The sequence below is a fragment of the Nelusetta ayraudi genome, unplaced genomic scaffold (assembly GCF_046127955.1).
Source record: "Nelusetta ayraudi isolate G7.1 ecotype Tasmania unplaced genomic scaffold, CSIRO-AGI_Nayr_v1 ptg000042l, whole genome shotgun sequence".
Taxonomy (NCBI): domain Eukaryota; kingdom Metazoa; phylum Chordata; class Actinopteri; order Tetraodontiformes; family Monacanthidae; genus Nelusetta; species Nelusetta ayraudi.
The window spans coordinates 5214865-5229479 of record NW_027466092.1 but is presented as its reverse complement, the minus strand read 5'-3'; the positions used below and the strand labels follow the sequence as shown (position 1 = coordinate 5229479).

Sequence of the window (14615 nt, the reverse complement as noted above, 5' to 3'; positions counted from 1 at the left end):
AAAATATATATATATTTCCGTTTGTTGTAAGATGCCGTTCTGAAATGGCAGCTTCTCGTCATGCAGGTCATTTAAGTCTGAAGTGGGTGTAAATGCAGTTATGGGTGATTTTAAAACAAGATGTAAGAAGAAAATCTATAAGGAAAAAAAAATTGAAGAGGCAACCTATAGCGTCAATGAGTCATAGTTGGCATTTGCTGACAATTTCAATATGGAAAGTCAAACTCAACTTTACCCCCAGCAGTCACATGACTGCTGAGGGTTGATGTGGAAATTCTCCCACTGCTTCGGGCAATTAATCCCCATTTCCCTACCGTTTATTCCCTCTTCCTGTCACCACTGTTTTGAAAACCCACAGGCACAACTCTACCCGCACATTACATTACATTCTGAGTCCTCAGCAGCACAGATTGGCGCAGCCTTCATTTTGGTGAGTCATGTGGAGGCGACTCAGGCGGCAGGCAGAGCGAGACGTGATATGAGGGAATTTTATAGCAAGTGGGCTCGTGTGTTGGAAGGTATTAAATTAAATCCTACCTACTTCTCCGTCATAGTTTGTTGCGTTTCTAGTTGGAGGGAAACTTTTCTTTTCAGAGACTTGTAGTAGAATGAATCAGGTTGGCGCTGGGCACTCGCTTGGAGACATGAAGTGCCGTTCTGGGTGTAATTTGGATTCAGGTGTTGCTGCCAAATCTCTGTCGTGATTGCAAACAGTTTCTTTTCCTGTCTAGATGTCAATATAATTACTTTACTCTGATTCAGTTTGTGCCTCCCAGACCTTTTGAATTGTAAATTCCAAGCATGTTTTCACTCTGCCGGATGGAATGAATTCCTTTAACAGCCAACGAGGACCACCAATATACCACCAGCATATGCAGCACCTTCACCACACTGTCATAGTAGCATTTCATTCATTTTCTTCTTCAGTTTTCTTTTTCCTCACTTTTGTTTTATGGTGTAAAACACATTTGATTGGACAGCCAGTTGACAATGTTGATCCTCATACTCAAAATGCCCCCCCCCGCCCCCCATCCCAAACAATGTAATCATCAGAACAGTGAGATCTTATGGCTACGGAACTACCAAAATATTCCAAGTAATGCATTACAAAAGCATCACCACGACAACTATGAATGACCTTTTTCTTTTTAAAGGAGCGGGGAAACCCATGCGTGTTAATTGTTGTAAGAATTCAGTGTTTGAGGTGTCTGCAGGGATGGACATGTTCCACACGTTCCCATTATTTTCAGTTTGTTAGAGAGAAGAACAAGGACACAATAGTCAAGTGCAATCACATGTGTGACACTGGGGGAACTCCACACCAGATGCAGCACCAACAGTTAGAATAATTTATCCAAATGTGGAGGTTTGCCCTGGAAAAGAGAGGAGTGGAGGTTAGCCACAGCCAGACAGAATACACGGGTGGGAATAAGAAGCACCCAAGTGGAACACTGAGGTCACAGGTAGTGACAGAGAGTGGAAAGAAAGGTGAAGAAGTGCGTGCAAACACGATGGAATGGGTGGAGTAAATTGCCTGCTGGGATGGGCGATGAAAGAGTAACAGCAAGAATGAAAGGAGGGGTGTCGAGAAAAGTGGTGAGAGCAGCGATGCTGTTTGATTTAAAGACAGAGGCAGTGAAGAAAAGAAAGGAGGAGCAGAGATGAAACACTGAGCTTCTCTTTGAGAGAGATCAGGATGGAGAGGATCAGGATTGAGTCCATTAGGGGGACAGAACATGTTAGAAGTTTAGGAGATACAGCCAGAGAGACCAGATACTCCTCCAGTGATGAATGGAGATCAAATGAGAAATCAAATTGAAAGTTTTTTTGTGTTAATGACAGGCCAACTAATACACCAAGTCTCTCTCTCTCTCTCTCTCTCTTAGCTGTCCATCGTGGCCGATGAAGACGCTTGCTCGCAGGATGGGGGGAAGGGTGGAGGTTCCGCTGACGCCACTTGATGTGGCTGTCGTGCACGATACGTGAGCCAATCATGCGTCCGCACATGGGGCAGGGAAGCCCCACGGCTGGGAAGATGCTGGCTTCCCTCTGGTTGCGCTGGGCACGTCTCTCGGTCCTTCTCTGCTGGCTGTTTTGGTGGATTTGTGTGGTCGCTCTGGCACAGGTGTCCTGCCATGCTGAGCGGTCAAGTGCCAGGGTTTCCATCGTCGAGGGGTTGATGGCGTTGCGCTTCAGCAGGTCTTTGGTGAAGTCCTTGTATCGCTTCCTATGTCCGCCAGCTGCCCACTTTGCACGGCTAAGTTGGCCATAGAGGACTTGGCGGGGCAGGCAGTGCCCCCCGCCCCCCTCGCCCCCGTCGTCGACACACTTGAGAGACCCCCCGAGATGTCCCGAATTTGAAACTCTAGGAGGCAACCCTACCAATCACAAGGGGGTGAACTGTTCCAAGGCGGAGCCAAAGATGTAGCAGGTGGAGAAGGAGGAGGAAAGAGAGCCAGATCAGCCTCTTCAGGCTGAGTGAGAGAAACCCTTGTCTTATAAGGCCTGTGGAGCTCACTAGGAGTTTTTATTTGACTAAACAAGCCATGTTAAATGTGATTTGATGGCTCAGGCTCAACAGGGTTTAGTACAGAGTTGTAGGCGACTGGACCTTGTGACTTCTTCAGTATCTTGGAATTTCAGTTGAGAACCAAAGAGGCCTTTTGGATGAAAAGCAAAATGTCTCCAAGTAACCAAGCACAAAGTCCAGTCGACTGTAACCCAGCACTTACAGACGACAATGATCTGGCTGACTGAGGACCTGCACAGACAATTTGGAAGCAAATGGACCAAGCTGGACCGACTGCCAACGGATAACAAATTCACGGCATGCACCCAGGGTGCTCTTCTTCAGTATCTATGGACCATTTTCCTTTTTCTTCCTTTATTCATTTGCTGTTTGGTGTTCTGAAGAATTTGCTTCGACATTTGTAGTAACCTATTAGGTTCTCAAGATACCCCGAACAAGGCTGATATCGACAACCAAACGCAAACGGTCCCCTTTTTCTCATTTCAGACCTCCTCCTGACTTCTGCCACCTGTTGATTAAAATCTGTCAGACCTTGTAAGTCAGGAGTCGACAGGTCTCGTGGTGGACTCATCAGTCCCCTCTTCAGTCTGCAGTCACTCATCCAGCGCCACACTGGTCGTGATCACATGAACAGCCTGTATAAAGTCCAATCAGACAGACATTTTCTGAAAAGACACCTTGACCCGCCCTTCTGGCACTGAGGGGGAATTTAATGCCTCATTATTCCACCTTCCCCCCGGTGTTGATATAATTTAATTGCGACAGAGCACGTTAGTCATCATTTCTGAGAAGGTGCCAGTGTCGAGCATGTGGCTGATTTTCTAACAAGAATCTTTTATCCTGGGGAAAGGGAAGGATGTGCTGATTAAAATTTGCATAGAGAACAAAGGACATGAAAGCGAGTCCCCCTCGACAAAGATCAGGCGACACGTCAACTGCAGAAGGCCGCTTAAACACAGCAGAGCAATTCCAAGAAACACAAAGCCATTTATTATCATACACATCGTATTTGGGGACAATGCCTATTAATATTGTTTGCTTTATCTTTTTTTTTATCTACTGCTTGTTTCTCTGTTGGGGCCATTCAAAAGATATCACTTGTGTTACTTTGTTCGTTCTTCGTATTGTGTCCCATGGGACATATTAGAATCCATCATTGCGTATTATTTGTTTACAACATTTTGTCATTTTTAGGAGAGTTGAGAGAGAGAGAGAGAGAGAGAGAGAGAGAGAGAGAGAGAGAGAGAGAGAGAGAGAGAGAGAGAGAGAGAGAAATAAAAACTCAGAATGCCTCTAAGAAAAGTATTCCCCTAGGAAGTACACATCTAACAGACTTCAATCTAACTGAAGCACACACGCATGCACGCACAAACAAATGCAAAGACAAAGAAAAACATAGCTATGACCATAGCAGCAGAAAGTGACCTGCATGTTTAATCGCAGGGACGAGGAAGTCGTCCGGTCCATTACAATCAATAATCACATTAAATATTCCACGCAACAACAAAGAGTCACAATTGAACACCTCTCAGACGTCGCAGCGCACAAACATAGAAGCTCAGAGAAGCAGGACTGGAAATGATACACAGCATGTGTCTGTTAAACCAACGAGTCTCTACATTACAAAGGCCTTTGGTCGTTTGGTTTCGGGGTGAAACGTTTTACAGTGTTGTGTTGCTGTAACATCGATCACCAACATGGTCTTCTAAGAAGTTCCAAGGCACACAGATATAAGTTACTGCACATTAAAGAAAAGCACATGTCCATGGCCGCACTGTCAGTCAGCAGCGCGTAAGCTACAACAAGCATGGCTTCATTTGATCGAGTCAGTTGTGACATTTTTCCTGGCCAATAACAAGGAAAAACTCTGCAGGAAATCTATCTGTACCTTTGCCTCTCTGGTCTGGTCAACACAGACATTTCAAGAGTCATTGAGGCGATCGTTGGAGGATATATTGCTCAGTGCCCACAGACAACCACCGACCAATCTGGTGCACCCTTAATATGATTTTGGGCTCTTATGGGCTCAACAGGAATCAGAGGAGCAAAAGGGACCAAAGATACATTGTGAGTGGAGGTCTTGTCCTCTTTTGTCCTTTTTTCAATTCCATGTCCACAATATAATCTCAAATCAGAGGAAAAGCCTGCATATACTTGAAATAAAACAGACACATGCATTCTAAAATGTGAATAAGGTTTGATGGTAACTTCTGTAAGATTGCTCTCCAACTTCTTTAGAATGTTTGTAATTTACAGTGAGTGTTTTCTGATAAGTGAAATATTTTATGTGAGCTCCGTTATTTCCCTGTTTGCTTGATGACCAAGTTTTTTAAAAAAAAGAAAAGGAAAAAAGAAAGGAATCATGAGTGCAATTGCCTTTGTTTGTTTGTTTTTTTGTTTTGTTTGAGCCATGGCGTGAAGCAGTGCAGCTGATGGGCTCTTGATTGAGCTGCGAATAGCAGTGTTGAAAGCCATGTGATTACGCCATGTTGTGCTTCAGACTGACCTGACAACCATCAGGCCCATCTTGTCCAGGATGTGGCAAAAACAGGATGCAGAAGTCAAAACCGGTTTTGGCTAGCGCACATGCAAGAACAAGAATATTACCACCGATACATAGAGTTGATATTGAAGAGTGCATCCTCGGGAGTGCACTCTCGTAGCCCTTCGCAAATCGACACGTGTTCTGAAATAAAGCAAATGGAGAAGGCAGAGGCTCTCCATCCTCCGCCTCTCATCTGTACACTATACAGCGGCAGGAACAAGCTGAGCCAAGTGAGCGTTGGCTTTGCCCTTTCACATCCCATAAAAGCCCGACCTCATCTCGGCTGCTCTTTTTAATGCTACATGTACAATGGTTTTGGTACAAGTGTCTCATCAACATCTATTAAACATCAGGACGATCCATTCGTTAGCATATCCAAAGAGCCGCGAGCCCAAAGAGAGCAGACGAGCAGAGCGTGTTTGCTTCTGTCTGCTTCACTGGGCCTCCAGCACACTTTAGTTTGGGTGGGTGTAAAATGTGCGTCAGTTCATATTATTCTTCATTAGCCAAACACGCCGCAGAAAGAGACAGGAGTGGAAACAAGGAGAGAGGGAGATATCAGGAAGAATTAGCAGTGAACGGTTCTTGCACTTGAGGCTTTCTCGCTCTAAATACCTTTATGATAACAAGGGATGCGAGTGTGAAATGAGCCCCCCCACCCTGCAGCACATGAAGCACAAGTTCCAAATGAAGACACACAGACGGACTTTCCTCAGATGATTAACACCCCCGTGGTTGTGGGTATTATCACATTTTCTGGTGTTTGGCTAATTCACAATATGGCACCAAAACACAAAGTCATTGGTTCAGAAGGTAAATGTTTGTCTAACGAGGCAAATTTACATCAACCCTCCAATTCCACAGAGTGAAAGTGCAGATAGAAATGCTAATCCTAATGAAATGTTTCCAACCTTAATTTGAGCCACCAAAGGTTTCAACACACATTTAAAGTGGGATTTAAATGGGGTTTGAACGAGCACATACTTTGCAATAGTACTTTTTTGCTGCTGCTGCTGCTTTTAGAGGGAGGTCAAACCACTTACAGGTCTAAAAACAGGTTTCATGACCACAGTGCATAAATGAAAACTAAATAAATAAAACATGAAGTCCGAACAATTCCAGCTTAGAAGGGAAACGCCAGGCTGGAGTTTGGATATAGAAATATTCTGTGACGCTTGATTCATTTTACAAATAATACCTTAGAATATTAATCAGTGAAAAATGCAGTCACTTTGCAACTTTCATCTCCTCCATAGTGGAACAGTGGGTTGGGGGTGTGATCACTAACCGAGGTGAGGTATCAGACTCTTTTGACAACACAAAGGGCTGGTTTCTAGTGCTCGGTGTTGAGTGGTGTGTTTGGGGAAAAGCAAAATAAGTAAACTTTGTTTTGTTCTAATTTAATGCTATTGTTAGAAATCAATGGGAAGGTGAATTCTATCGGCACTTTGGAATGACAAAACAAAAACAAACGAGAACTGGAGCCCGCCCTATAGTCGGTAAGAGCACACACAGGAATTGAGGCAAATTAGCCCATGCATCACAGCTGTCTATAGCAGTTGCTGGGTAACAAAAATCACGTTGTATGTGTTTCTGATGCATCTAACAGTAAAGAGCCAGTTCATTCTAAGCAGTCTTTTTTCCCAAACAAAACAGAATATTTCTGATGCGCTGTTTTTGCTCAGTTTTCCACATGCTCTCAATTTCAGACCTGCACAATTAGCAGGTATAGTATTGTTTTGTCGTATTTTGACGCACTGGTATAACAAAAATCTTTTTTAATCAAAAGGTGACAATATCTACCTGGAATATGCACTGAAAGTTCCTGCCCTATGTAATCAATGAATAATAATTATAATCATAATCAATTAATCGTATAGGCTTAAGATGTTAAAATGTAACTCTAGTCAATATTGGAATGCAGAGGGTAATTAAATGATGTGCTCGGTGACCTCAACTGTTGAAGTATTTTTAAGCTGATCCCAGAACTGACTGGGGAGTCTGGGAAAATACTGCAGATTGGCCTTGAAACTAAAATTTTAAACAAATCCCAGGGACCTTTTAATCTATGTTCATCAGAATTAATCAGTTATGTGTCCTTAGTCTATTGGGCCTGCTAAAGGGATTGGGTAATTTTTTTTTTGTTGCATGATTTCTAGGAGATACTGAAACTTAACAGTCACTGGATGGCAATCTTAAACTGCGGGTTCCATATTGCTGGCTAAAGACATCGCCGATCATCATCTTTTCACCAGCTTTTTTCTTAGCAAAAGCAACCCAGACAAACTTAAAGTCATTCCACCACATTTGAAGATCTGTGTACCTGGACCAAAGGTGAGAATGAAGTTGAGACAAACATAGTATTTTACAGGGGGAGTGGCCTCTTTACAGCCGCACAGGTGGCAAATCGGCACAACTCATGAGATCTTGTAAGAGATCTATGAAAAAGTACAAATGAGGGAACCCACAAACATGGTCTTAAAACTGTCCTCTCTGTCTTTGTATGAGGCCGGCCACAAAGCCATACCCCTTTTTAGTCCAATGCCATTTTTTATTTACACAGCCAAGCTCCTCTGGAGTAAGAAAAGTCAGGGAAGCCGCCAAGACAGTTCTCCAGCCTTCCGCTTGATCAATAATCCAAGACCTTGAATTCAGAGAGTACCCATCAGTGCAGCTCCTTCCGAAAAAGATGCAAGCCACTCAAAGTGTCATAGCATCCTTTGTTTGCTGCTGGATGCTGTGCCAGGAGGTTTTTGGTGTTTTGTTGCCTCGTTTGATTATGCAAGACCAGACAAACCAGCGGAAAATGAATAAAACATGACCATGAAATTTTTCGGGGTTGCAGTTTTGGAAGTCCTGCCTCAAAAGAGTCAAAGCATTTTCCAAATGATAGCTTAGCCAAAGTCCTCAGCGGCTTTTCCACATTCAACTGTATCTGTGTGAACTGTTCTCAGGCCAGTAATAAAAATAATGATGGTCGACTCTCCACCCTTGGTTAATTTCTTCTGAGAGTGAACGAGATTCCAGTACTTGTCTGTTGTATCCAGAATGATCCACAATCTCGTCAAATTCCTTGCTTGAATTTTAATGATGTTGACATTGTTGTACCTTGGTATTGTCTGGGCTCAGCAACACTCAAACTGTAAAGAATTGTGAAAAACAATTAGTCCAGCCTTGCTTCAGTGCAGCTGCTCTTGAGTCTTACACTTTTGCAATTTAAAGCGCACTTTCCATGAACTCTGAGAGCCCCTCGACAATTTGTTTACTTTACACTTGGACTTTGTCCGTGTGTCATAAATGAACAGCAGCTGTTTACATCATCTTCCCATCCTGCATCTTGAGCAAGGGTCACCAGAAGTGCACTGGTTGCTCATTAGTTCAGAGAACCCTCAAGCTCCACCACTATGTCTCTTCTCTTTCCAAATGGATCAATGCCAGTAATCTGATCTCAGATGCTGGTCTGCAGCTCGCCATTCAGGAGGGCGGCGTTGTGAACCTCCAAGCTGGCGTTGATGATCGCGGCGTCGTGGGCCATCCTGCTCCTGTCTGCCCTGCTGTCGCTCCTCTCGATCTCGTCAAGGCCCGCCACCTTCTTCAGGCACAGAACGTTCTGAAAGCTCTTCTTGAAGTTGTCCGAAAGGAAGGCGTACAAGATGGGGTTGGCGCAGCTGTTGGCGTAGCCGAGCACCACCACAAAGTCGAAGGCGCTCTTCACGGCCGACGTGGGCTGGATGGTGCCGGTGACGGAGGTGACGTTGAAAATGTAAAAGGGCAGCCAGCAGAGGACGAACACCGCCACCACGATGGAAACCATCCGCGTCACCTTACGCTCAGAGCGCTTGCGCTTTGTGGAGCCCACTCGTATGCCGGATGACTTGACCTGGAAGGCAAATGGACAGTTGGTCACATAAAATATGCACCGTGCAATGTTAACATTGTTCACTTGAGCAACACAGAAATAAGAAGTTGATGTTTGGGCCTCCTAAATACTGTTAGTGCCAAGTATGGCAGGGATACGAGCTGAGGTATGGAGCTTCCAGGAATTCACCTTTCTCCAGTCAATTTTTTCTTTCTTCTTTGGTGGTGAAGAATTGGTATGATGGAAGTGTGCAGTGAATGGACAAAGACAATGCAAAAATGGGCTACATTTAATTTATGATTGAATGGTGGAAGCTGAAGAGGACCATGTTTCCTTTTAGTGAATTCTAATTATAAAATCCTATGTCCATTAAAAAAAAAGAAGACCTTGATGTTTCATAAAATCCTGTGTTTCATGGGAATAAATACCTTGTTTTACCCTCGTATCTGAACAATTAATTTGTCCCTTTTTATCTGTTGCTAAAACACCACCAGCAAGTAAATGTCTCAGTGGTGTTCTTGGGTGTAAGGGCGTGGGATTTTCAGTATCAGGAAATTGGCTTGCATTGTAATTTGCCTTGAACCATAATTGCTTTAAAAATTGGGCATATGGAAGGCTACTGGAAGTTGAGGAGCTGGTCCTGTCAGGAAAGACGTGCTCTATACCATTCCATGTCTTGCTGTGAATTTGCTCAAATTAATTGCCATACCCATCAGAGACAAACTCTCACCTTGACGATGATTAGCAGGTAGCACAGGCATATAACGGACAGAGGCAGGAAAAATCCAACGAAGAAGGTGTAGAAAATGAAGGCTTTGTCGTAGACATCCTGAGGCTCTGGCCACATGATGAGACAGACTGGCACCTTGTTCAGCCCGCTGAAGATCATAGTAGGCAGGATGACAATCAGCGAGACGCCCCATACAGTCAGGTTAATTAGCTTGGCCACACGGGGCTTGCGCCATTTCGTGGACTTAATTGGGTGAACCACTGCCAGGTATCGATCGATGCTCATCACCATCAGACAGAAGATGCTGGTGAACTGATTGAGGGAGTCTGCAAGTGGATGGTTAGAGAAAAGAGTAAGAATTGAGAGAGACAGAGCGGGGATATTGATGTGTAGGAACTTCATCTTGTCAGACAGCTAACACCCTTTGAACTGGAAAGCGCCGTGCTGACAGAGCAACATTGTTTTTTCTCCAAAATCCAATTGGCATCTTTGATTTAGTTGAACTTTTATTGTGCCTATGCTTATGCGTCCTTGGCATTTAATACAATGATGCTCAGTATACTTACAAAGAACCTGCATTATATCCATGTCAACATTGACATTATTAGATGGGTTGAGCCACTCCTGACAGAAAGGGCCCAGCATGTCAGGGTGAATAAATCATTATCTCTCCCTATCACTCCCAACATGAGGGCACCCCAAGGGAGCGCCTCTTTCATTCCTTCTGTATACAGGCGACAGCAGGATAGACTCTGATGGCACCTGCATTGTGATATCTATCTATCTACCAATCTATCTATCAATCTATCTATCTATCTATCTATCTATCTATCTATCTGTCTATCTATCTATCTATCTATCTATCTATCTATCTATCTGTACAGCTTTCTTCCATAAAAATATCGTGAACATACATTGGTGGAACATTTTATATATTATACAAATTATCTTCAACGAAACTACTTAAATTGCTCATGCATTTAAAAGAACGTAAGAACTTATTTTTTAGCTGTACACCTACCTACAGTCATGATCACCCTGCAAAACACCTCTCCAAAAGGCCAGTGGACCAGTGCCAGCTGCAGGGCAATAAACGGCAGGCTCATCATGCAGAGCACATCGGCAACTGCCAGGTTCAAGATGTAGATGTTGGTCACCGTCTTCATTTTGGCATAGCGCAGGATTACGTATATGACCAAGGTGTTTCCACACAGGCCCACGGAGCAAACCATGAAATAGATGAAGGTGATGACCACTGAGCTTGTCTTGTCTTGATGTCGCTCCCTGTGGTCAGAGATGTTCTGGTTCAAGTCAGACTCATTTCCCAGCATGAAGCTGTCATACAGGAAGTGCTCAGGGAAGGAGAGGTTGGGCTGAGTTGGAGGAAGGGACCACTGATCCAAGGCCATGATGGCAGTCAGTGATTTGGGGTCTCTGAGGGTAGGAAAAGGTAGAATGTTTTGGTTTTGGTTTTTTTCTTTTATGTTCTTAGAAGCATTGCATCAGCCTGGAAATAGGGAGAAAAGGCTCCAAACTGTGAGAGATATCCAAGGTATTGTCAATGAAAGATCTTGAGGTTTGGGGCTTTGGGGGTGATGGGATAACAGAGGATCTCTCCTGGAGATGTAAACAAGTATTACATTCCATCAATGGAAACAGTCAGACAGCAAGATCTATATGGAAAAAGAGTAAAGAGACTGTCAGTGTGAATAGATGACAAACAAGATATGTCCTTTGACAATTTGTAACAAGCCTTTAGAAATCATGACAGCAAATACACATTTGGAAGCTCAGTATCCACATTTACCCATTCAATATGTTAGACATAATAGAAACACTTATCACTTATCTAGCTCAGGTAATGAGCAATGGCTCCTTCATTTGGGACATACAAAACAAAAACCTGGCCTTGTACACATGAACGTGCATGGGTTTTAATTTTTTTTGTTATTATTCCTCCTGCACAACGTTGTTGTCCTCAAATATTCCTGAAGTGAAGATATTACAATGGCGCTATTGTCACAGAACTGGAAATGGCTCAACAACAAACATAGTGCACAGAGTGCACATCAATTGCCATCTCATGTCTGTCTTGCCTAAACTCGTTAAAGTATGGATGTACATTTATCAAGACACATGGAAAAGGCCTTGTTAGAAATGTTAAAACAAGCATTTTAGTTTTGACTGTCAATTTTCAGCTTTCTATATCTATCTTTTTCAATCAGTTACTTTCGGCAAAGAAGCTGCACCGTTTTCTTGGAATATTTCATCCGGAAAGAGATTTCCATAAATTCAGGTTTGAGTCACCCAAAAAATCTGTGTACATGAGAAGGAAAGGCCACATGTATGTGTCGACAAAGGTGAATTAGGTCGGTCATAGGCAAGTTGTAAACCTGAAATGACTTGAGTTTGCTTTGTTAACTGGCAGCCACCGGGATGTTTCTCAATCCAGCTTGTATGTTACAATATCGATTTGCTCTCTTTTGCACTTTTGAGTCCCGAGCTCATCCGTGTAAAACTCTCTTTAAGGTCACTAATCTCTCCAGTGCTACGATGAGTCCAGAAGTCCAGTTTCGCCTGCGTGCCTACGTGTATGCCTACCTCCCTCATGCATACATTCAGAGAAGTACACCCGAGCCCGAGGACGGTGAAGGCACTGTTGCCAGAAAATGTTTATTTAATTGATCCCGCACACGAACAGCGCTGACACTGTGGCACGATCAATCGCTCTTCCTTCGTTCTGCTGGCTCACTGGGGACATAGTCCATTTTTCCACCCTTTTTTTCCTTTCGTAATTTGTTCAGATGACATGTCATTGGCCAATCTGGGCTCTCTGGGTAGCCCATTATTTGCTAATGATTTGCATTTCAGGGGGGGAGGTTGGGAACAATTATTTATTGCAGAGGAAGGACACAGTTGTATCTGTCTGAGGTGGATATGTGTTGGTCCAAAGGGATAAGATTGTACAACAGCATTACTAATCGATTGAGCCATTTATTTTGAGCAAAACAATGATGGACAGCATTGTTATCCAACACAATCCATCTGGTTGGCCGGCATTCTCTCCAGACAAATGACTCACAATAAAACAATACAACCGCTTTCCTGTCTAGGAGCTCATTGGCTTAGACTAAGTGCAGCAAGCTGCGCTATCTGTCTCGACTTTGTTTAAAAGTTGCCAACTAACCTTATAAACGACCATTTTGCAAACAAATTTTCAGATTGATTTTTCTTTCATTTCAAAATACAGTGGCGTCATACAACTGCTGAAATTCACAGTGGAATCTTAAAATGAGTTATCCGTGATAAGAATCAATCAATTCTGCGTAAACATATTGAACTGAGCAAAAGATTGAGGGGTCCATTAAAAGATTTGCAGGCGTCGTTTCTATGCGCGGGGTAGATTGCCCGGGAGTTCATATTGTGTTTGCCAACAGCTTTTATTTTAATTATAGAGCAGGGTCGCTGAATGACGGAGCGCAAATGTAGTGTCTATTACGCCTCTAGCCAGGGAATAAAAGGCTCCTCGAGAAACATCAAACGGATGGATGGATGTCAGCAGCTGCATTTTTCTCCTCAGCGCTCGCTGCGTTGGGGTGGGTGGGTGGGGGAGAGTTGTTTCACACAGCTTCACCCTGCTCCTGCAGGCGGCCTGCGTTCAGCCGCAGATTACAGTTCACAGCTCGGTTTTTACTGCGTGTCTCTTCCCGAGGACGCCTTCAAAACACTTCAAACCTTTGACCTCTCCACCGGCAGGCACACTTGTGCACACAATCGCACCTTTTCTGTTGAGTTCTTTGGCTCAACGTTAAATCTCTTGACTTAAACTGGAACTTCAACTGCATTTCCTTTATTGATTTTTTTTTTTTTGGGGGGGGGGCAATACAATATAATTGCAGCACTCATCTTTTATCAGCTCCTTTTTTGAAAAATAAAATAAAATAAAAATCTCACACACTAATGGCTATAGAGGGAAAAAATTGAAAAAAAATGTAAACGTGTGTAAGCCACGTGCTGTTGGGCTGACAACATCATTTTTGGTATATCAGCTGAGATGGTAGATCATACAGTCATTATTCTTATTCTTATTCTTATTCTTATTCTTCTTATTATTATTATTCTTCTTCTTATTATTATTGTATAAGGTCACGATTTTACAATGGCTGCAAAACGCCGCACAATAACGCAGGTCACGCGCGCACTTAGGAGAAATTCTCCAACGATCGACAATGAATCTCAGCCACATCCTCCAGCCCATCGCATTATATGTCTTAAGCGCCTCACTTACTTCTCGGAGGGAAACTTTATTCTTCCGCTAAATCCATCGCGGTCCGTGCGCTCCGCCTCGGCTCTCAGGGAGCGAGCCGCGCAATCCCGCCGCTCCAGAGCGCCGCTGAGCTGCTGCCTCGCTGCATCCCTCCCGCCTCTCCATCCACCTGCTCTCCGCACTTATTACGCACGATCGTCCTCCGGCTGGCCGCCTTTGCCAGGCAGTTCCTCGCCAGGCTTTCACCTCATTTTTTTGATTAATTTATTCATCGCGTCGGAACGCAAAGCGTTTGGAAATCAGTCTCTCCTCGATCTTTTCTTTCTTTCTTTTTTTTTCTCGTTGGTTTGAAACCAACCCCGTCTATAAGGCGGCAGAATGCGCGCCGCGTCCACAAATCAGAGAGAGCAGGGGGACGCACGAGATTGTGTGCATGAGAGAGATGGAGAGATAGAGAGAAAGGGAGAGAGAGAGAGAGAGAGAGAGAGAGAGAGAGAGAGAGAGAGCGCGCGCGAGAGAGAGCATCTGCTTGAGTCACACTCCGTCTGACATGGTTGCATTCATTTTGCCAATCCTTTTCTGATCTTTTGTCTAATTCTTCTCTGATCGAACTCCTGCGAAATGACTCCAGCCGTCACCACTTTGGCCTTATTTCAAATTTAAGAATTAACCTCAGTTATGCAA

General features: G+C 43.7%; 1 protein-coding gene across 1 annotated transcript; it reads right to left on the bottom strand.

The window, feature by feature from the left end:
• Positions 1-6336: 6336 nt before the first annotated feature.
• LOC142893342 (somatostatin receptor type 2-like) lies at positions 6337-14333 on the bottom strand. The gene is made up of 4 exons (XM_076033829.1): positions 13953-14333; positions 10686-11337; positions 9665-9990; positions 6337-8955 (listed from the first exon to the last, which is right to left on the bottom strand). Exons 2-4 carry the CDS (start codon positions 11071-11073, stop codon positions 8524-8526), a joined length of 1146 nt encoding a protein of 381 aa, XP_075889944.1. The 5' UTR covers positions 11074-11337; positions 13953-14333; the 3' UTR covers positions 6337-8523.
• Positions 14334-14615: the final 282 nt, after the last annotated feature.

Bases quoted from the DNA above. Each gene is read 5' to 3' on its own strand.
- LOC142893342 (XM_076033829.1), bottom strand. From the start codon at position 11,073: ATGGCCTTGGATCAGTGGTCCCTTCCTCCAACTCAGCCCAACCTCTCC. The intron at 9,991-10,685 runs GTAGGTGTACAG...ATCCACTTGCAG, and splicing joins CAGGGTGATCATGACTGTAG to ACTCCCTCAATCAGTTCACC. The intron at 8,956-9,664 runs GTGAGAGTTTGT...TTTGCCTTCCAG, and splicing joins ACCTGCTAATCATCGTCAAG to GTCAAGTCATCCGGCATACG.